Source organism: Juglans regia, chromosome 13, assembly GCF_001411555.2.
Source record: "Juglans regia cultivar Chandler chromosome 13, Walnut 2.0, whole genome shotgun sequence".
Taxonomy (NCBI): Eukaryota; Viridiplantae; Streptophyta; class Magnoliopsida; order Fagales; family Juglandaceae; genus Juglans; species Juglans regia.
In genome coordinates, this window is record NC_049913.1 from 5,378,283 (window position 1) to 5,401,803 (window position 23,521).

At 36.3% G+C, this 23,521-nt stretch overlaps 3 protein-coding genes across 5 annotated transcripts; 1 reads left to right on the plus strand and 2 right to left on the minus strand.

The window, feature by feature from the left end:
- Positions 1-1,452: 1,452 nt before the first annotated feature.
- Positions 1,453-7,219, minus strand: LOC109013798 (adoMet-dependent rRNA methyltransferase spb1). The gene is made up of 11 exons (XM_018996008.2): positions 6,680-7,219; positions 5,911-5,958; positions 5,631-5,789; positions 5,465-5,511; positions 4,593-4,749; positions 4,419-4,480; positions 3,975-4,164; positions 3,421-3,510; positions 2,989-3,131; positions 2,769-2,895; positions 1,453-2,659 (listed from the first exon to the last, which is right to left on the minus strand). Exons 1-11 carry the CDS (start codon positions 7,151-7,153, stop codon positions 1,652-1,654), a joined length of 2,505 nt encoding a protein of 834 aa, XP_018851553.1. The 5' UTR covers positions 7,154-7,219; the 3' UTR covers positions 1,453-1,651.
- Positions 7,220-8,257: 1,038 nt separating this feature from the next.
- On the minus strand, positions 8,258-12,291 carry LOC109013797 (protein RER1A-like). 3 transcript variants are annotated; one of them, XM_018996007.2, is made up of 5 exons: positions 12,170-12,279; positions 11,527-11,652; positions 11,089-11,445; positions 8,712-8,892; positions 8,258-8,550 (listed from the first exon to the last, which is right to left on the minus strand). In XM_018996007.2, the coding sequence occupies exons 3-5, from the start codon at positions 11,433-11,435 to the stop codon at positions 8,497-8,499; spliced, it is 582 nt and encodes a 193-aa protein (XP_018851552.1). In that variant the 5' UTR covers positions 11,436-11,445; positions 11,527-11,652; positions 12,170-12,279; the 3' UTR covers positions 8,258-8,496. The 3 variants fall into 3 exon arrangements, with proteins under 3 accessions (XP_018851552.1, XP_035540699.1, XP_018851551.1); XM_035684806.1 differs by lacking the exon at positions 12,170-12,279 and adding an exon at positions 11,834-11,956; XM_018996006.2 differs by lacking the exon at positions 11,527-11,652 and having other exon boundaries at positions 12,170-12,291.
- Positions 12,292-17,488: 5,197 nt separating this feature from the next.
- LOC108981083 lies at positions 17,489-22,672 on the plus strand. The gene is made up of 4 exons (XM_035684790.1): positions 17,489-17,828; positions 18,888-20,399; positions 20,851-20,876; positions 21,058-22,672. The coding sequence occupies exons 2-4, from the start codon at positions 18,941-18,943 to the stop codon at positions 21,886-21,888; spliced, it is 2,316 nt and encodes a 771-aa protein (XP_035540683.1). The 5' UTR covers positions 17,489-17,828; positions 18,888-18,940; the 3' UTR covers positions 21,889-22,672.
- Positions 22,673-23,521: the final 849 nt, after the last annotated feature.

The window sequence follows — 23,521 nt, forward strand, 5'->3', positions numbered from 1 at the left end:
TGGGCTTTGTCACCAATGCTGAGGTTTTCATGGAGGTTAAGCCGGAGCTGTTGATAGAGGCTTCCATTCTCTCTGCTCATCTGAAGTTCAGTGGCCCCACCCTCCTCGTCTCTGACCTCACTGGTGTCCCACGACGTGCAGCTGAAGCAATGAAGAATTTTGCTCCAAGTTTTCAGTGATCGTAGTGAGGTACAAAAGAAAAGTGGCATGAACATCCTGATACCACCCTATCGAACCAACCCCATGCTCGTCAAATTTTTCCTCGCAACAGAGTTTGTAGCTAATGGTGTTATCCTCGCCGAAAGAAATGAGGTACTAACCTGTGAGTCCATTGCCTCTAAAAATTATGTAGAACTTGCAAACATATCTTGGTCCTACACCTATGATTGGAAATTAGCAAAACCAAATAGAATTACTGAGGGTGCGCCTAACCTGCTCAATAAAATGTATAGGAGACATTTTATTTTTGGGAGGGGAAAGTGTATGGTGCTTGACTTTCAGTGTTTGAAAATTGACGAATCGTAAATGGAAGCCAGGTTGAATTAAAAAACCAAAAATCTGATGAACCAACTTGTTTAAAGTTGCAAGCAAGTGAGCTCACATAAGTAGAGAATTATCTCTAGAAAGAATAGGCAGCATCAAGGGCACAAATGACTCCAACAATTGCAAAGGAAGAGCAAGTCATAGTCTCTAATGGGAATTCAATAATCTTTGGATACTCGGATTTGGTAGTTGTTATTGTCTCAGCAACTTGTATGGCATTGTCTTTGCTTGTGCTGGACATTCAATTATTACTGAAAATTTGCTAGCGGGATTTTTTGTTGGACCTGGAGGTAAACATGGGAGGCTGGAATTTAATTTGGCAATAACAACAAGAGCAATAAGATGGTGCAGTTGGGTATTGCGAGGCTGCTCTTTGATGAAATGTCGAAGAGAGATTTGGCTTCTTGGAATGTCATGAGAACATAATATTAATGGCCCACTTCCAACTTTGATAGATATGTTAGGCTTATGCCGCTTATGTCATTTTACTTTTGTTTTAGGTGTTGCCTTAGCCCATAAGTTTTATTATATGTAGTGACCGTCCCTCTTGTGAGAATAAGCAGAATTTGAATACAATTTTATTTTCCTTTTTTATCCTCTTATTCTTCTCTATTGGAGGTTGCTCCCCTCCAAGTGAACCATTTCTCATTGCATTTTTATCAGGCGTCACCGGTTTGTTACACTGTTTGGAAGTCTCCTTCGTCCTTTGATAATGTCGTTTCCTCTAGAGCTTCTTCGTCTTGTGAATACAGAATCTTAAATTAATGTATGCTTAAATTAGATGCACTTCTCTGTATATCTTAAATAGTTGCCGCTTTTGGAGGTTAAGAAATTGCCCCGCAAGGCGCAACCACTAGTTCATTATGTTCCCAATTACAACGTGAGAAACATGGACTTCCAACAGCTATAAGCCTCTAACAATTGCCGCATGGTACTTTTTCCAGAACAATTAACTCAAGAATTTTAAACAAGAATTTGAAGGACTGTCCCACAAAATCAAAGCGCAAAAGAAAGGATAAAAAAAACAACCAAAACAAAACAGTAAGGCAACAACATGGAAACGTTAAACAAGTCGGGAGCAGTAGTCAGCCTCCTGAAATTAACAAGCTCAGTCATGCATGCCCATCTTTTTTCCTCTGTTTCCACTTTTACCCTTCCTTGCTGATGCCTTGTGGGATCCTTTACCCTTCTGAGCCTTGACGTTTTTTCCCTTCATGCCTTTTCCTGGCTTCCCTTTGCCACTGGTTCTTGCATCTTTTTTCATCCTTCGATCAACCAGGACTTTCCCCTTGCCAACCTTCACTTGAACTCCTTTCTTCGCAACCACAACTTCCTTTTTAGGTTTTCTAGGCACAGCTTTCTTATAGAGTTGCTCAATTTGCTTCCTTTTTGAGCGATCACAGATGTCTGCTTGGTCTGATATCACATTAGCCTTCTTACGAACCTTCTCAAGCTTCCTCTGGGCAACACGTTTCTTCCTGGCTTTTGCCTCCGCCACTTTCTTTGCAGGCCGGGCATCAATTTCTTTGAATTGTGCTCTCATTGCAACAATCTCCTCCTTGGTAACAGGCTTAATTGGTTGGCGGTGTCTCTTTTCCTCTTCCAAAAACCATTTGGGTAAGCCCTCATCTTGAAACATGTACTTATTGTAGGCATCATCCAGTAACTGCTCCCTTTGCTTCTTCCGCAGCATCTTCTTTGCACAAGCCAATATCTCAGCTTTTGTATCAACATCTTCATCCTCCAATTCATCTGATGATGAGTCATCACTTGAATCTGTATCCGGGGCAGGGACTATCTCAAAATCATTGTCTGCCTTAGAAGCTTGGAGTTGAGGATGATCAGACCCTGCACTGCGGTTTGCTATCTTTTCCTTGGACTTTTTTGGTATAGAAAGTTTCTCCTGCCTATCAACCTGCATTTCACTGTCACTATCATCCTTCTCCAGATCTCCCTCTTTTACAGCTTCAGCAAAGATATCCTGACTGAACCACTTGTTTGAAATCTCCTCTTGAGTAGGCACCTCTTCATCAAGGGGTACCACGAGAGGATTCTTCTCTTGATCATCCTGATCTCTGTCTGAATCATAATCGGACTGAATAATATCATCACCATTCTACACAGGAAAAAATGAGAATTAAATAAATACCACACAAATCCAAACTTCCACAACCAAACAAAGTTGTGATTACTTGATGGGACGTTGGGACCATTGAGCTCTATACCTCCAAAAGTTGGGCATCTTCGGAATAGGCTTGTTTTGCACGCTTCCGCTGCTTTGTACTTCCCTCCTTTCTTGCCATAAATCGTTCATAAGCCTGATCGAGAAACTCTTCCATTTGTTCATCATATCTAACAGCATAATACATCAGTTAAAGATAGATACAATTATCTCTGATTGTATTCATCAACTTAATATCAATTACAATAGATTGGGCAAAGAACCTTCGGCGTTCTTCATCAGTGTCGATATCACTGGATGAATGCTCTTGGGTTACATCATGGGTTTCATAATTTTCACGATCCCTCAAGTCACCATTTTCATCATCAAATCCAGTGGAATCCACTGCTACCAAATCTTTCTTACCCTAGAAACCATCAAATGATGACAGTAAAGAAACCAGAGAAGCATTAAATACATGAGCTTTAGGTTCGTATATTCAGCTTTATTTATTTCATCCTCTTTAGTGTCTGGTCCTAACAATTAAATATCAGAAACCAGACTACTTTAATGGAAAGTCATCATATCCATTCATTAAAGTCACTGTAAGAGAAACATGGGTCCTTACTGTGGCTTGAGACATCATAGTGGGCAAACCAGAAATTTAATTCCCTGCTTCTAAAATCATAGAGAAACGTCGTTAAATGATATAATACCTTGATTGAAGAAAGGGAAAACAACTCAAGGTCCGTATAACTATCTTCCGTTGCATCTATCTGCATCCCAGTTGCCTTCCGAGCCTTGTCCTGCAACATCAAAAAATAGTGAAGCGAAAGCGAAAGCTTGTTCATTGCCTAGTTGCAGGGGAGTGAGCAATTGATGACTCAGAAAATAAATGTAATACACACATTTTGATTACCTTTCAAAACCAAAATTGAGTGGCTACTGAAACATGACAGATCAACATCGCATATTTAGAGAAATTTATGAGTTTGGAACGATGCAAATATCTGGATTTCTGATTTGTTAACTCCAGAAGTTTAAGAGAAAAACAAAGATGAATTTATTCTGAAGCAGATGGAGGATGTTGCACAACCTCAAAATATACAATCTTCTGTAAAATCTGTAAAATCAACCCCTGATTCATATTTCACCTCTCAACAAGTTTAGCAATGAGAAATGCATAGATTATCATCTCTCTCATATTATCTCAACAAGTTTAATAGCATGGTTCAGCTGCCAAAGTAGTAAACATAACTTTTCACCAAACCTTAGCTTGTCTTTTTGCAAGAAGTTTCTTTGCTCTTTTCTTCTTGCGCTCCATGGCATACGTCAGCTCCTCCATTTCATTGAGAATTTTATCATCTTCATCCTCTTCGTTCTTATTTTCAACATCTACAGTAGTAGCAGAATTAGGCTTTTGTGTAGGACATAGGGCCTTTCTTATGTGCAGCCGCCACCTACATCAGGAAACAAAAATGAGAATACACCATTCAGTGTAGAGTAATACCACTCTTTGAAAGAAAGAAGCTATAATACAACAATAAAAACCAATGAAATTAGGAACAATGCTAATATGGCACAAATGCATATAATACAAATTTGAATGTTGGAAGAATCTTTTTTTTTCCTTTTCCACAAACGAGATTCTGCAAAAACAGATAATCAGGAAGAGTAAATTTACAAGAGGAAGAACAATAAAGGCGCTGCTTACTTCAACAGATGCTTGAAGTCTTGCTTCCCCAGAACACGTAGATCATCACAGAGAGTTTTAACCTGCCAGACAATAGCATTTCAAATGGTTGAAACTACAGAGAATTCTATGTCATTGTTACAACATTCTCTGACATTAAAGCTTTTATAGAATCAAAAACAACAAAAAGATTACCTCTTCTGTTGTTAATGTGTGTTCCTTAATCGTCAAACTAGGTGGATCATCAAAGGTTATAGATGTAACCAAACCAAGGACCTCAAGAGGAGAATCAGACCAAATGAAATCCGCAGCTGAGGACACTTTCCTCAAAGTTGTGTCCCCATCCTCATACCTGTATTTAGAACCTAATTAGCAACCATAAGATAAGACCATGGGTTTGTTTCCACTCTTTTCTAAGTATCCTAAATTTTATATTTAAACCTGCAAATAGATAGATAGATCAACAATGTCCGCACATGAATGCTCAATCTAAATGAACATGGAAAAATAGTATGCCACAGCCCAATTCCATGTTTGACTGGGGATTTTTAATTTAGATGCGGACGTTCATGAGCATAATCAACTCTAATTATGAGGTATGATACTTATTTACACAAAGAAGCACAGGCAGTCACCATGTCTCAGAACAAAATGGTCGAGAATGATCACAGCACGCTCCTGAACTGAATGATTCCGATATGACTAATGTGGTGCATATGGCAAGAAAAAAACAAGCAGAGCTTTGAAGATGGTACAAGGACAATGGAGGAACTCAAAGTTTTCTTATTTAATACACTCTAATATTGGAAGTCTGGCCATTTATGTTTCTCTAACTTTAGTTTCCAAAATTTTTGACCCCTTTACTTTATCTAGCTAGGTGTATCTATCTATACTCTCTGCACACTTGAATACTGCCTTTTTTTTTATCATTGGTAATAGTAACTTACTTAGCAAATGACAAAATAAAATGGTTAAATCCCACATTATATTATTAATGTGGCTTGATCAGGAGCATGAAAAATTTAAGGAAATACATATATACTTATCATAATACAAAAAAAACTTACCCATCTCGGTGTCTCTTTTGCTTTGTTCCTCTAAGTACATCTACCACCTACATCGAGTTTCATCCAATGAAAAAGATTATAGTATGCAATAAAAGTACTCAAAAATAGAAAAATTTAAATGTAAATGGAGATAAGTCATTTTCCTGTTAGTTCCATATTGATTTACCTTCCGCTGAGGTTCTATGGATCCCTGAAATAAATGCCTAAAATCAAGAAGACGCGGATCAATCTTCGCAGGTGCCTTGTACTTGAGACCCAAAACATATATCTCTGCAGATGCCGAACGACTGGCTGCTGGTTTATCCACCTCAACCTTTTCAAATAACTGCAAAGCAAAGTCCAATATCGCCCCCCCCCCCCCCAAAAAAAAAAAAAAAAACAAAAGAAAAAATCAGCCTTCTTTACAAATATCATCTAGATCTCTCAATAAAGAAGCAGAAGATCACCTGCTTAAGGCAGTACAGGACAGAACTGTAATCTTGTGACCTGAAAACCTAATATATGACAACAGATAAGAATTCAGCATCCAACGAACATAAGATTGAATAATATGGATCTATGAGGCATTGAACTTTAATGATCTTGCAAATGTGTAAACACTCTTACTTTATATGTTGATCCAATTATCCATATTCAACTGAAGAATACCATGTTAATGATACATAAAATATTCTTTTGTACAAAAATAGTTTAATGTGTAATAATGAAATTCATAAGTTTTGTCAGATTAAATATTTCAGGACCAGTTAGCACAAACAGTACGTCCACAAGCCTGTTGATTTCCTCAACCCTAAACTATGTAACCAGAATTTCCAAAGTTCAACCACACGAACCAAACCAATAAGAATCCGTAATTCATTCCCCCCTACATAATTATCAAAGTCCAAGATTAAACATCAATAGCTTGAAGTTGGCTCAAGTGGTAAAGGCCTTGGTCCGGATGGAATACTCCTCCGGATTGAAGGTTTGAGTCCTCTTGGGTGCAAGACCATCGGACTAGAGAACTTCCTCTTGAATTACCCGAGCTTCCGGGAAACACCTTGCCAAGGGCGCTAGGGATTAGTTGGAACTTTGTTTTCTCACACTCGTGCCAATAAAATAAATAGCTACAACTCCGTTTTCAACGCGACCAAACACAAACAAATCAAATGTTTCGAAAACACAACCAAATTAAATCTCAATTCAAAAACCGAAAGAAAAAATAAAATGCATTACTTTGGTGACAAAAGTGCCCTTGGGAGCCAAGAACTGTGTGGCCAGTTTGACGGCATCGATAACGAGGGCGTTCTGGCTCATAGCCTCCTGGGCCCAGGCGCCACCAACATTGGGAGAGCCGTCGTGCAAGACCAAGTCGAAGGCGACGCATCCGTGCTGGGCCATGAGGTTCTTGATCCGGGACCTGCACTCGGGCTTGGTGATGTCCTGCTCGATGGCGAGGGCGCCACGTATTGGCGCGATGGGGACGAGGTCGACGCCGAGGACAAGGCTGCTGACGGGGACGCGCTGGACCGCCACCTGCATCCAGCCTCCGGGGGCGGCACAGAGATCGAGGACCGAGTGCGCTGAGCGGAGGAGGCCAAACTTGGAGTCCAGCTGCACGAGCTTCCATGAAGCTCGGGACCGGTAGCCATGCTCCTTCGCTAAGCGGTAGTACTTGTCCAAGCGATGCTTTCCCTTTACCTTCCCCATGAGTTATGTTTCCTCGATCCCGTGTTAGGGTTCTGATAGGGTTTTGAGGCTGAGAAAATGGTATTTATAATTAAATGCGAAAATCATTTTATAGATTCTAGATTTGATCCTTTTTCAAATAAAATTACAAATTTCTTTAAAAACCAACTAAAATAAAAAAATGGGCCTCTAGAATGGCCACCACAGGCCTCTAGAAACTTTTTCTTTTCTTTTTTTTTTTTCTTTTTGTTTTCTATTTTTTAACAGTAACATACACATTTTGTTAATGAAGTAAAGTTACAATTATGACTAATCAATACATAAAAAATTCATATTATTAGTCAAATTATGCATCAGCTCTAAAACTTCTTCACACACAAATTCTTTTATGGTGGACATTGTCTTAACTTCTCAACAAACTCTCTTAATAGAAAAAGTATTCTGCAAAATAGAATTTAAAAGCCCATTCTATCCCTCCAGAACATAAGAGTACGGGACATTACTATAGACACCAAATCTAATAACCTATTTTTATTTTATTAATAACTAAAATAATAAATAAAACTACAAATAAAATACATTAACAACTATAGAACCCCTCTAGAACCTCTTAAATGGCCCAAATAAGACGAAATAATTTCATATCCTACTTAATTGACGTGGTATACAATAATTTAGTTTTGTGTTTTGCACGTACCTAATAAATTTTTAACTTTTAAAAGAGAAATTTTTAACTTTTAAAAGAGAAATGATTTGTACAAATTTTAAATAAATAAATTTTTTTATAGACTTTTGTGAGAAACCAAATCTCGCCTTAAAAAAGTTTAAAAAAAAAATCTATTTTTTTGTGAAACTTACTCTTTTACAAGGACCTAAACATAACTTATTTATTTGAAATTTGTATTTAACATCGCTCTTTACCGTAAACACGTGAGACTCAAACTGAAGTCCGGTAGAAAACAACTAAACAATATGCAATCACGTATCTTTGCATCTACGACATCTATTAACTCTGGAAAGGAAGAACTTTTCACTTGCAAAATGTTATTATCAACAGAGGAGGCTCTTTTGCCAGTAATAGAGGTGGCAATGATCGTAATAAATTCGGCATCTTGCAAATACATCGAGAGCAGTCAAAAGGCACAATTGAATCTTAACGTGTATAAACAATGAAGTTTCCCTGGTATCATTAAAAGACATGATAATTGAACTTCAATGTTTGTGAATGCATATTACAATCCATAACATGATAAGTGTCTAAAGCAAAAAAATTCTAACTATCCTACATGATCTTCACACAGCCTTTTTTGTTTTTGGCCATCTGGTAAAATTATATTTGCTCTAATCATAAAGTTAGAAGAACTTCAGTCTCCACGGGAGCCGCTGCTACTTGCAGAAGGTTTCTTGCCACCATACCTCTGTCAAAGATAAAGAAGTTAATTTCCCACGCACCAGAAGTCAATTACAGAAAAAGTTGCTCCTCCGGCAACACTAGCTAATGAAATAAATTAAGTTGCCTCCACCGATACTACAGGCGGGAACGAAGTCAAATAATTAGAACTTTTTTTTTTTTTCTCACCTGCTTCCCGAAGTTGAAAGGAATATATTTGTATTTGATCATGTGAGCGATTTGGCGCCTCATTGTAAGGACAAACAGAACAATCCAGTAACAAAGTAAAATTGGCCAGAAGACAGGAACATCAAACATAGAAAAGAATGTCATGACAAAAGCAATGCAGAAAGCTTTGGTGAAGGAGTACCTGGAAAAAATATGGCAAAGCAAAAATATCATCCAAACAATGCATCTCAAAAAGATAAAGAAAATTCTCAAGCATAGCCATGAAAATTGAAGAAAGGCTTTCAAATCAATATCTTTTTTTTTTTTTTTTTTGATAAGTAATAAGTAGATTTTATTCATACGAATGAAATAGGCATAGCCCCCCGTGTACACAGGAAGTTTACAAAAGAACACCTAAATATCGATCTAGCAAGTTCACATGATTATTGTCCAAGCTTTCAGAACTACCAAGAGAGTAGGACTGACATGTATCAGCCCATAGGAAGTAAATTTGATCAATTAAGTGGCCTTGATACAATGCTTTGGTGAAAATGTCAATTTCAACTGTCCCGTTAGGTTTTGCTACCAGGCATTTTAGATGTTTTGCAGGATCTGCACTCTGCAGGGTTTGGTAACCAGAAAGGTTATAACGTAAACACATCATTACCAAGGCGAGTACAATAACATCAATTATTAGAAGCCGCCAATTTGTTGGAAGAGAAGTAGGAGAAGGGAAAGAAACAAGTTTTCAGCCATTACGATGAGCCATCACTTAATGTAACGCCACAATGGAAGACCCAAACCACATGACCTATACTCAAAAAAAACTAGTCAATGATACAATTGGAGCCCCATTAGAATCTTATAAAGAGCAAGAATTTCTTATTCCCAAGCAATGTGGGATCTCATACACCACCTACCCTTATCCCTATCATATGGGGTATCACAATCTACCCCCCTTAAATTCCCGACGTTCACATTGGGCCAATCTATTGTAGATGGCACGGCTCAAGTCCCACATTTCTGGTTGGGATAGGCTCTGATACCATTTGTAACGCCCCAATGGAAGGCCCAAACCACATAACATATACTTCAAAATGACTAGTCAATGATACAATTTGAACCCCATTGAAACTTTATAAAGAGCAAGAACTTCTCGTTCTCAAGTAATGTGGGATCTCATACACCACCTACTTTTATCCTTATCATATGGGTATCACACTTAAGTACCAACATAACCCTTGCACGGCAGGAAATTCCTGAAGGTAAAAGGACGAATAACCTCTTTTGCAGTACCAACCTAGCTAACATCTGCCGCATCCAGACAAACCATTTTGCTGAACGTTCTTAGGATTAGAATCAAGGTCTGACAGAGGAAAGCAACTTTTTATCCTGTTGTTCTATAATTTTCACCATCATGAAGATGTACCAATGAACAATAAAAAACCAAATATGCTAGCACTTATTTATCAAAATCCTCGAAATCCCATCTATTAAATTTACATGCAGTGGCAGAAGCAGTATTTTTATAAGAAAAACATTTTTTTTGCAGCGGCAGAAACAATTATTACCATTTTAAAACAAACAAGAATCGTATTTATAAAATATCATCCTTGCATAACTTTATGTATCCCCACGCTTGTTCAAAGGAAAATCAGAGTGTGTGAGAGAGGGCAACCAGAAACTTTTGCACCAGTTAGACAAAAGTAACCAGAAATCTCAAACCAGTGAGACAAACAGGAGATATCTATAATTGCAAAGGGAAAGAAGATGCATAAATTTGAATAATGCGATCATAAACGAATAAGAGCCTCGTTCAAAAAAAAATTAAAAAATCTTTAGCCTTGTGAACTGATAACCAGGGTGGAGCAATGAAATCTAAGGTTTCAACAACTTCCAACAAGCTCTTTATAGTTTATTCGTATGGAGGTATTAACAATGAATTGATGCCAGTACTTCTTTTTAAAACAGTGAATATTATTTCGATGCTTGACTACAGTTAGTTATCCATACGAAAATATGCTTGGGCATAAGTGGAGCTTAAGCAATTAAATTAGTCAGTGCACACCCACATTTTCTCCAATTAGTTTTTCACCTGAGTTTATTGCCTTTAATTACTTCTAATATGCCTTCTTCACCTTGATGGTGCAAATAAAAGCATGTTCTCTGAGTAACTGATGAAAAAATTAATAAGATATGCAGATAGCATTATAGAAAATGCAAAACCCAACTAAATAAAGATGGCATATAAAGTCATGAGTGGATGAAAATTGCGCAGTCTTCTTTAGAATCAGAATCACACCACTTGATAGCAGAAACCACAAAGCAATAAGCAATATGGAAATAATGGACGGAAAAAACAAGCCAAAAAATAGCAACCAGGAAAATGCTCAGTTACCAGAACTTAAACTCTGGAAGCCGGCGAATGAACGGCTTAAACTCATCCGAACCTTTTGTGGGCAGCATAGGCCCGTCTGACACGTCCACCTCCGGATCAACCAAAGGAGACAAGAACCCAATCAACAAATTCAGCAGATAAATCCCCAGCCCATATGAGATAATGTAAAACCCTTGAACAAAATAAACCCGTAAAATGTAAATCAATACTACAACAAGGGTCCCAATCCATCTATAGACTGTGTGTGGAGTCGACTTATCCAGAAGATACTGGTACCGCCTCCACACATCTTGCCAAAATACATTCACAGGTGACGCCGCTGCACTATCGCCTCCAACTCCCTCCATTCAATTCAACCTTCATAATATAGCAATAAGCTCCAATCAAACCCAAGTATACCACATGAAGTACATTGCATATATGTTTGGATATAAATACCATTAAGCTTATTGTCTTCCCGAGTGCACATATACATACATAACCATATATGTGAACTATAATTTGGATTTCCACGGAAACAAGACTTAAATGAAGACTACTTAACTCCCACTTTCATAGATCAACCTGAAATGGGGAACAAAACCTAATGTTGAATTATACTAGCCGAAAAATGTAAGAACAGAATGTACAATTGGGAATCTGGGGCAACCCGGTAAACACACCCAAAAGAATAGAAAACAATAAAATAAATGAAACAGGGGATCCGCAAGAAAACTGAGAAATGCAAGGAACCGCTGTCATTCACCTACAAACACCCCAAACAACAAAAGAGGCAAGATCCAAACTCTATTTTCTTTTCCCTGCCAATTTCTCGGAAACCGCAAAAAAAAAAAAAAAAAACCTCAGAAACCAAAGAGAGGTTAGGGTTTACATAAATTAGACGGACAAGGTTCTCCAAGATTTATATGGAATATAGCACAAGAAACTCAGCAAATAGATTAAATAAAAGATAAAATTAAAAAATAAATAAATACAAAACCGGAAATTATAAATCATAGAGTAGGACACAAATCGAAATCAAGAAATAAATGAAGGATAATTAGGGAAGGAAAATTTAGTTGGGGAAGGTTGGGGAGCTGACCTTGGATGACTGCTGTTTTGAGCTTTGGAAGCCAACACAGACAAAAAATTAATGTGAGGAAGCGAAAAGCCAGCAGATCTGTGAGAAGGAGAGGGCTATTAGCCTATTATTCGTTTTTTTTTTTTTTCGTTTATTAAAACTTTAAAAATATATTAAAAAAAATCATTCGTGAATCGAAACCATAATAGACAATGACGCCGTTGAAGACGGAGTCGCCAGTGTATCGTGAATTTCAAGAGTGATAATATTGTGGTAGAATAATATTAGAGGGAAGTTATTATAATAATATATATTTTATATTTATTGTATAGTTATTTTTAATTTATTGTTTCTAATATTTATTTAGAAAAATATGTAATTTAGATAATATCATATTATGTCTATAAAATAAATACTTCTAATAATAATTTTTATTTATTTATTTTAATATAATATGATATATAATTCAAGAGTGTATATGTACATTCTTTTAAAATAATATATATAATTTATTATTAAAAATTTAATATTTTTATTTAAATTTTATATTTATCTATTTTTTTACAAAAAAAACTAATACATTCTAAAATTATAAATATAATTAATATTCTTATAAACCTCGTGTTCTTAGTTTCTATTCACCAATCACACCATGAGCACGAGGACTTGCGGGGGCGTGTGGATATAATTTTTTGAGAACTTATATTTATAATTTTAAGATATTTTTAAAAAAAATTAAGTAAATTTAAAATTTATATAAAAATATTTTATTAAGTTGGGATTCTATTTTTTTAAAATAGAGTGTAAAACTTACATATTATATGAATATATTTAATATTATTATAATTTTTTATTTTAAATATTTTTATAATTAAAAAATCCACAACATTAAAATTTATAATATTAGATATAATAAAATGAGAAATGATACTTGCAGTCGTGAGCGTGCAGTCGCCGTGCAGTCGCTTTGAAAAAAGTGAATAAATAAGGGACCCACCTGAAAAAAAAATTAATTTTTTAATAGTGGACCCCACTATTTTTCAAAGCGACTGCACGGTCTTTGCGCATTCCACGACTGTATGTAGCATTACTCTAATAAAATTGACATACTGTTTATCTCGAACCGAACGGAGTTTGACTGCGAGTATTCCAAAGCCAAATTTTGAAACTCAATTGCTTTATAGATTGCCGGTAAGTTTCCGGCGGTAACTGAACCATAGATCTTTGGGTTAGTTTAGACAATGAGATGAGATGATTTTAAATAAATTAAATAAAATATTATTTTTTAATATTATTATTATTTAAAAATTTAAAAAATTTTAATTACTTATTATATTTTATATAAAAATTTAAAAAAATTATAATTATAAGATAAAATTAGACATATTTTTAGATACTTTTCATACCTATTGTCCATACTAACTTACCAAGTAGTCGCAAAAAGTTGCTTAAGAAAAAAAAAAAAAAAAGGGTCTATGCAAAATTTGTGTACGAGAAATTTTACTAAAATCAAGTATAAGAAAACTTAAATCCATGGTGTGTATGTCTGGTCTTGATATTGCAAATTATGGGTAAAAGTCATGTCGTATAGTGAATCATATCGCTAGCTTGATGTAATAATGGTAATTGTAAGCGTGCTTTGGTTTTTTTGACGAGGACAAGACGCAAGAGTTTATTCAGTGGAATATTCTTTTCATCTCATTTTGTTTATATTTAATGGAAAGGACTGAGGAGAATAAATTATTTTCTTTGTTTGGTAGACAGGAAAGTGGGAGGGAAAACGAGAACGGGTAAAAGAAGAAAATAAATAGTTATAACTATTTTTTTTAGACATAATAGTTAGTATTAGAAATACTAAATTAGAATACACGGTAATAGTTTTCTTAGAACCCTTCATCGTTTTCATGGTCCGTTTTCATAGTTTGTCTAAATAAAAGAAAAACTCATCCGTTCCTAATTGAGGGGTAGTGGTGCCTCTTGAGTGGCCTAGACACCGTTGTGGGGTGGGTGAGGGTCCCCTAGCCCTTCCCTTCCCTTCCCCTCAGCCTCTAGCCATTTTTTTCTCTTTTATGCTTATATCACCAAAACAAGATTCACGACTTTGATCGGGACAGATTTTTATTTTGTTAGCCCGTCAATAAGAAAAAAAAAAAATTAATTGAAGTATTTTTAGATATTCTGAAAAAAATTATAATGAAAAAAATTATTCAGAAAATAATAAAGTATCGAAGATAATATCAAACAGAAACTCCACTTGAAAAACAAATATCTTGCTTTTTTCTCATGAATGAGTTGCTTGCTGCAAATCATTTTCATTTTAGAATGTTCATCCAGTACGGAAATGACGTGGACAAATATCGACCAAAACATAGGGTGGGTGGTGGGGACGCCCGGTGCGTGGTGATCCTTGTATCCAACAAATCCAATGCGTTACGCGGTAATATCGTCTTTTTTTCGATCCGGCTCTTGCCCTCGGCTCGACTCGACTCGACTCGGACCAGCCGAACCCATCAGCAACCCATGGATCTGTGCATCACGTGTGTCCGTGTCGGTGTGTGGAGCTGATTTTACTCACCTATCTAGGAAGTGTGATGTATGAGTTATCCACTGTAGTTTCTAAATTCAAATAACGTTGTATTTGAAAGAGGCTCGGATCACGATATGATATGTCATTGCAACAATTTCGGCGATTTCCATTCCGAGTCACTTCACTATCTCGAAAATACATAAGATTAAAATATTGTATATAAGTTCTCTGCTTATAAAATGATTTGCAAACTCAACATTTATTATTGAATTTGTTGTAGTTGTAAAAATAAATTGAATTATTTGCAAATGTTATTGACACACTAAACTGGGTAATTTTTCCCTCAAAAGGTAAGTTTCCGTAGGTTTTGATTCTCCTATATATATACAGGACCACCATATTTTTGTGCAGTTATATGAAGGCATTTGAATTTTTAGGATTGGTTTATTTTCAGATATAAGATAAGATTAAAATTAAAAAATTAAATAAAATATTATTATAAAATATTTTTTAATATTATTTTTATTTTAATATTTAAAAAAATTAAATTATTTATTTTATTTTATATTAAAATTTAAAAAATATATAACGATTAAATAAGATGAGATATGTTTTAAAAATAAACGGCGTCAGTCTTTCTTTTATCAGCAATGAACAAAAACCATACGTGTTAACCTCACAAAAGCTAGTCCGAATTCATATGCTCCGATTGACCGGAGATGCAGCTTGTCTGTAACCGTAACCTCGGCTGGCGAAGATATTTTTTTCCAAAGGAAAAGATATTTGTAGCAGCTGAGAACGTGCAGACTTCCAGCAAATCTGGGAAGATATTATAATTTTACATATAAGGAGGCTGACCCATACATAGCATTCTAGGCTGCGTTTGGTGCGGAGTTAGATGAATAATTTTAGTTGAAATAGATATATTTAATTTTTTACGAGAAGATTAAAAAATAATTAATTTTATTAATAATTAATTTGAAATAAATTGAAAAAAATTTAACATCCAAACATAACCTTAGAATTTTATATTCCGACTCCCAAGACTATTCCAAGTAAGATTGCAATCCGACCAACCCGGTCTATGTTTAGACCCGATCCGATCCGATCCAACTTTAAAACGGGTCAAATCGTTATGGGCCGACCCGACCCAACATTGGAAGTAGGAAATGGAAGCCCGAATCGTGTACAAACATATAAAAAAATCCTTACATATCTATATACAATCCCTTTCTTGAATTTTCAAATTTAACTAACGCCCACTATTAAAGACAACTTAGAAGCATCCTCACCTCAATCACTTCAAATTTTATAGGAAAAATAAAGGAATATCGAAATTGGAAAAGTAAGCTAAAATTCCCAAAACAAGTAACGTGCAAGATTTGCACCTTCATATCAGAAAAACCAAACCCATTAACACCATAAATCAAAGAACTTACAAAGCAGTCGTCGTCAATTGTGAAAATATACTTATTCTTAGACACCCAAAGCAGCGGCAAGCAGAGTCCTTGAAGGAAATGTAGGAGGCTTTGGGACCCATAATCCTGTTGATGTCGTTGCGGTTATAGAGCTCATAATCGAAGCCATCAGGGACGTTGATGGTCTTCGAAGGATCACCATCTTAGATGATGATGAGGTGGTAAGGCTCAAAACTCATCTTTTAGCAATGGCGTTGGGGCATGCAAAGAAGCTTCAATAGTATCCATGGAAGAGAAACATAGAGCATGATGGAAGCCGTGTCTGGATTTGGAAGGTTTTGGAACTTTTTCAAAGGCTGCCGATGTCTAAACTAAGCTGGGTTGCGATTTTATGTTGATGGAAGCCACAGAGGCCATAAAGGCTGGAGATGGCAACGTCGTTCTTGATGGAGGCTAGGGTTTCTGAGCTTTTGTTTGAAGAGAGTGAACTTCAAGTGTCAGCCCGGTTATTTCTTCTTCTTCTTCTTTTTTTTTTTTTTAGCAGTTTCAGCGGATTCGATCCGCATGTTACCTCAACCTACTATTTTGGTCGAGTCGGGCAGAGTCAAGCTGAGCCGAGCCACACGGACGGGCCGGGTTCTAATATTTTATGCATAGTCCTAATTCCAAGCATTCCCATTTTTACCACCGTTAATTTATCCTATGATAAAAGCCTCAAACAATGCATTAAAATTTCAATGGGTATACCATTAATGTTAGATATAATCGTTTTTTTAAGAATAGTAGAGTTTATTATTAAAATTTAATTTTTTATATGAATTTTATATTTACTCATTAAATAATTTTAAATATAGTTGTTAAATGTATAAGTGTCACATAATTATTTTGAAAATAAAATAAAATTTGATTTATAATTAAAAAATTAATTAATTTTTTTTATATAAATCTCATATTTATTTATTTTTTTAAAATAATAACATCACTCTTGCCTAAATAGAAAATCTACGTGAAATTTTTTTAATAATATATTCTACGTGATTGCATTGTACTTGATTCTACTAATGAAAAAAATTATTTTGCTTTCCAATTGTATAGATCAATTTTATCGTTTATCAAAAATTTTATTTTATTTTATTTAATGATTAAATAAGTGATTTTAAATATATTAAAATATTTTTTATTTTTTAAAAATATTAAAAATATATAAAAAAAATATAAAAATAAAAAACAGTCAACTTGTGAGCGGATTACTCTTCTACTAGTACACGTAGCATTTCTCTTTTCCTCGATATATCGACGGAGATTAAAAAAAAAAAAAAACAAATATTTGCGCCACAAACGGCAAGAGGAAGAGAAGAAGATAGAACAGAACAATGACCATTGGGAAAAGTGCTGGTGGGCGGGTCCCTTCGCTTGACGACCTCTCGCGCTCTCTCTCTCTCTCCCCTCTCCTGCTTACAGCCTAATGTGTATGCGGCTGAGCAGTGCAAAGCAAAACAGATACAAAGTGAAACTCGGCTTCAAACTCCCAGCTTCCGCTAAGCTCTCTCTTCTTCCTGTTCCTGCCTTTCCTCCTCCACAGCTAGTTAGTATTTATACTTCCAATTATCCATGTCCACAAGATTTCCATCTTCCGAACTTCAAGAACTTCCTGTTTCTGTTTCGATCTCTCGCTCTGGATCTATGGCCTCTCTTGAACCTCACACCTCTATCTTCGCTGTCTCCGTCACCCATGGTAAGTCATATTTATTATTTTGTAATTTTAATTATATTTAACAAAAATAGATGTCTCTTGCTTAGGCAAGAGTGTGGAAATGGAAAGTGGTTGTTTGTAAGAAACCTTTATCCTAAGAATTCACTTGGACTAAGCCTAATTTTATTGTTGATATCATTCTCGTTATTGTTGTTCTTATTATTTGGTTAAAGCTGCTTCAACCACGCCTTGTTCCAATAAATTACTGTTTATAAAAAAAGCATATGAGTCGAACTCCTGCAGGTTTAGACCCGTTGCCTCGTTTGGTTTGGCACAATTGAGATGAGATGTTTTGTTGAGAGCTGTATAATATTTTTTTTAATATTATTTTTATTTTGAGATTTGAAAAAATTGAATGGTTTATTATATTGAGAGTTTGGAAAAATTATAATGATTATTTGAGATGAGATGAGATAGTTTGGTTTTATGTAACCAAACCAGCCTAGTATTCGACTTTAAATGGGGTAAGGTGATCTGTACCTTGTGCTCAACAAGTTAAAACTTAACTTCGAATAAGAGAAAGAGCGAGAGGTAGAGGGTATTCAGGAGTGACCTCAGAAACTATCAAGATAAATGATATTTTTTTGCAGAAGTTAAAACTGATAGACAACAAAACGTTCTGTGTTCTGGGAAAATCACAAATGTAACGCACAAGCCTCCCTTGTATCAAAGCTTTCTAAAAACTCAAGAAGGTGTGCTATGGATGCTGCAAGTGACTAAAATACTTCGTTGTTTTACTTTGATTATTCTTGAAGTGAACAAATTGTTGGAAATAATTAGGGGACTTTGACACCCTCGAGCTATATTTTAATGAAACAATAGGATTTTGTAATAGGTGCCCAATTTGCATTGCCACAAAACCGCCCATTATGTTTTTTTGCATATCCTCCATTTCATGTGGATATTATGTGCTAGGTATATATGATTTTTTGAGCTTTAGATCATTCGTCTAACCATATTGAAGTGGCAATCATATACATGATAAAAGGTTGAGTTCCCTAAACCTTTTGTTTTTCCTTTTTGCTGAATGGTATGTACAAGTGATGATGAACTGATGAGGGATAGTTATTGATTGGGAAACATAATTAAGTGCCATGTCCGATCAAGTTACACAATCCTATCATGGTAGTGATGCAATGGTGGGTAAACCAGTGCGTCGTTACCAATCTGTTTGGATGGGTCACTCGATGAGAACAAGCTGTAAGTCAGCTACTCAGGCTTGCGGTAATATGTCAATTCATTATGAGTCCAAGCAAGAAGTTCATGATCCTGTGAAGCACCCTGTACTTAGTGGGCCAGAGATAGGGACAGAAATTTATGCCAAAGGACTTGCAGAAGTAGCCAAATCCAAGACAGTCGATATTATCGATGAGAGTCTGGCAGCAGGTTCGAAACGACTTAGGAGAGAAAGTTTGGGTTCCCAGCCCTTTCCCATGTTCAATCTTTCTCAAAAGAGAGAGGGTGTTGTTTTGGCTTTAAAGAATGATGAAACCACGTGTCATGGGGGAGTACCAAGTTCTCAAAATGGCTCCAAGTCTGGACATATTACTGGTTCACTTCACAGAAGTGAGAGTCATTTACCTTCTGAATCTGCAAGGGCTCCTCCAGAAACAGGCACTCTTGAATGTTGTTTTCAATCTGGAGGCATCTCACATTACTCAGAGCAGCAGATGAAATCTCACAAAGATCTTGATATGAACAGCCTAGCTGCTTCAACATCTCTTCATGATGATTTTATGAGGTCAAGTTTAAAAATTGTGCCACATGGATTTAACAGCAGAAGGACTCCATTGCAGCCCTTCGTGCCTAGAAAAGAAGAAATACATAAATCAAACTCCATCATGACATCCGAAGAATGTGTCCAGGATACCAATCATTGCAGCCATTCCACTATTTTGGTTCATGAGAAGAAAGTGAGCGACCTATTAGATTCCAGAACATGTGGGAAGTCATTGCTTAGGCAGAAAGACGCAACTCTGTTGCTCCACGATCCCTCTACAAGCAGTAGTAACCAGCAAGCACATTTTATTGGTAAACAGTGGCATAATATGCAAAACCATTCAGGTATGGGATCGTTTCCAAGCCAGAGCAGCCCCCCAGAGGTGACCAAATCAGAAGATTTATATCACGGATGTCATTTGCTACCAAGATTTCCATACTCTGTTCATGATGTGGAGACTATGAGAATATTCACTACCATCAACTCCATAGGAGGATCACCTAGAAGTCCTTCCAAGTTCTCCCAAACAACTCGCCATTTTATGATCACGGAAAAGACCAATGTTGCCTTATCTGATAAACATCAAATATTGAGAGAATCAACTGTATCTGCCAAATTCAAAGGAAAATATTTTGGTGAACTTCTCAGTTTATCACCTGATTTCCGTTTCCAAGTTCAGCAAGGAGTAAAACTGCAACCTCTAGACAGCTCCACAGAAAGTGATGGGCAAGAATATGTTAAAGATGTAAATGTTTCAGTTGGATTGAAGACCGAATCATCAGCTGAAACTGATACTATGGACATGGATGCTTTACGGGAGAGCCATCTTCCTGGTATGCATACTGCTGTGTTTAATATTCTGGATTTGATTCAATGGCATTGTACTGAGTTTTATGTATAGTAAACTAGGTTCTACATCATTACACTAAGGATTCGTTTGTTTTCACAGATGAGATGAGTTGAGATAAAAGTTGAAAGTTGAATAAAATATTGTTAGAATATATTTTTTTAATATTATTTTTGTTTTAGGACTTGAAAAAGTTGAATTGTTTATTTTATTTTGTGTGAGAATTTGGGAAAGTTGTAATAAGTATATAGATGAGATGAAAAGTTTTGTGAAAGTGAATGAGGCCCAAGAATAAGATGCTTTTTATTGTGTGGTGGACAAGAATATTTATGGTCTTGCTGTAGTTTATTTTTGCTCTATAGGCATTGTGCTTAATTTGCATGTGTATTGTTAAGCTCTCTCGTTCACTGGCTGATAGTGCTGCCTGTTTGCTGCAGGTCTTGCTTCATCCCCATCTGATAAGGTAACTCTTGATCTTTTTAGGTTGTCCTATTAGTAGTTGTCTTATTGACTAGACCATGTGTCTGTTTGTCTTCCAAGTAAATTGGGCTTGTAGTAGTCATCTTGTACAAGAATGATTCTGTGCTAGTATTTAAGCTTTCTGTGTGCTATACTAAAGCAATCACAAAAATTGAGTTTTGTAGGGCCTCAAGGGGAAGTCACCAACATCTCGAGCTGCAGATGCTTCGGCTAGAGAAGAAATGAGGAGCATACCCATGACCAGGGAGTTATGTGATTCTTCAGCTAGAGAAGAAATGAGGAGCATACCCGTGACCAGGGAGTTATGTGATATAAATCAAGCACTTCCCGATCTTCCTGCTTTGGCAAGCCCAGTGGATTGCAGGGAGACTAGCCCATCAAGAACCCAGAGTTTGGACGCCGAACACCTCCTCCTCTCACATGCTGAGCAGCCTGGGATTTCCAAATCTAGTGGTTGTCCTGATGGCCATCTGGGACCTGAGCCAAGCAGCAGGTGGGTCAAACGACTCAAGCCAAGTTCTTGTAGCTCTGCTCATGGTACCAAGAGCTCAAAATTGGAAGAAGCCTCTTCCCATGAAAAAGTCAAGAAGTTCTTCAGCGAAGTTTTGAAATGTGGCACAACCTGTTCGGATCCTACCATGGGTAGATGCCATGGAAAAGAGCAGATGGCATTAGATCAAAATGCAATCTTTCTTAGGAATGGTGAGCCTTCTACTGTTGATTCAGTGAAGAAAAGTCAACATGTAACTCTTTCAAATCCTTGGATTCGGCGGTGGTGTCATAATTCGGCTACATCTCCCCGAAAGTCACCCAAAACTGTGGTGGTTTGTCAGCCACAGTGTTCAAAGGCAACATTAGATGATTTTCCAAAGAAGCAATTTCCAAGCGTTGCTGCTATGGCTCTGATGGGGAAGGCTATGCGTGGTTTCCGTTCATGTGAGTTTAGGAAAAGAGGGTCTCTCGTTGTTTGGAATTCTGAAGGGGTCTTGAGATAACGGTGCCCAGAGTAATATGGGTTCGTTTAAGAGTAAGCAAAGAGATCTGTGGAAGGAAAGATTAAAAAAGAGGTCCAATGGAGTAGTGCCCGTTTAAGTTGTTGAGAAAGGGAAGCAAAGCTTTGGCCATGCATTTCAATCGGATCAGAGGGAAGATATATGGAGTAGTTTTTTTTTTTTTTTTTCCCATTTCCTTTTCTGATTGTGAGTTATCTGTTGTTTTTCATCTCTCTCTAGAAGAATAGGTTTTCTTGACGTGCAGTGGGAGGAACTCCAAAGAGGTTTTGTTCCTTGAACATGGCAACGCGTCTGGGAGGATAAGAGGCGCAGCCAGACTAATATCATGACGACTTCAAAAGTATCTGCCATGCTGCTGATGTGGCCTCCTCTTCCTCCCAGAATAATCACAGCGAGACCTTAGTACTGCCAAGGAACCATGCACTTAATTCATAGAAAAGAAACCGACACAAAGACAAACGCATATGTATGAGACATTACAGAGAGGGAGCTTAAAATTCTGTTTCGAGTATCCTGTGTTTGTACATTATTTACTTTTGCTGTGTTATTTCTCGAGCTTTTACTGTGTTTTTTCCTGATGGTATGTATCCTTTGAATGATTGCAATTTGTGAGAGAATACTCCAAACTTTATTGCAATGTGGTTGGGAAGTGGACAGGAGTCAGATGCATGTGGTGTTCTTGAGCTACCGTTTTTCGTTAGGCTGAAAAGAGACCTCATCTGGAAACTAAAGTGTGGCGCATGAAACAAGCAGAAATTTCCCTTTCCATGCTCTCTTGAATGATGATGCATTCATTCTCTTCTCTACAGGTCCGAAAATCTTCTGGGGGAAAGCTTCAGTGTCTTGAAATATCCGCAATGAACCTGCTACAGCCACAGAGGATTCTTACAGAGAATCCTCACCGAAAGGCAAACTTTTTTTTTTTTTTTTGCTTTTTTTTCAATCATTTTTCTAAACACTTTAAACATTTTTAAAAAATACAAAAAATTCACAAATTCACTTAAAAACACTTCCTTAATAACTAAGTAAAAAAAAAAAAATTAAAAAAAAATACAATTCGGTAGAAAATTTCTGTGGGAATAGTATTTTCCTATCCGCAATGGCACACCAAACACATCATTATCGTACATCTATATGGCATTCCTAAAAAGTATCCGCAGTTTTTAATCCAGGAGCTTATAATAAATGAGAAAAACAAGTAAAGAAAAACTGAAATAATTATCATAGTCAGTATGGTTTTTTTCTCACAAAATAAAGTTGAAAGAGAAAAATTAATATGAGTTCTGCTGCATATAGTGACTTTTGCATACTCTTTATACACTTTACTGAGGTGATTGGCTAAAGAATTATTTTATATTAAAAAAATGACGTAGCTAATCACATTAGTAGAATACATAAAGAATACGCAAAAATAACTGCATATAAAATTTTTAAATTAATATTTCTAGTGCTTATTAATAATATTGATTGACCTACCGGATGAATTTTTTGATGCCAGGAAGAGGAATGTAGCTGATGGGGGTGTGATCGGGAAAGCGTCGGAGGGAAGCCGCCGATATCAACTTTGCCGATTTTTATCATAAAGGTTTAAAGTCGGAAAATGAGGGTCTCTTTC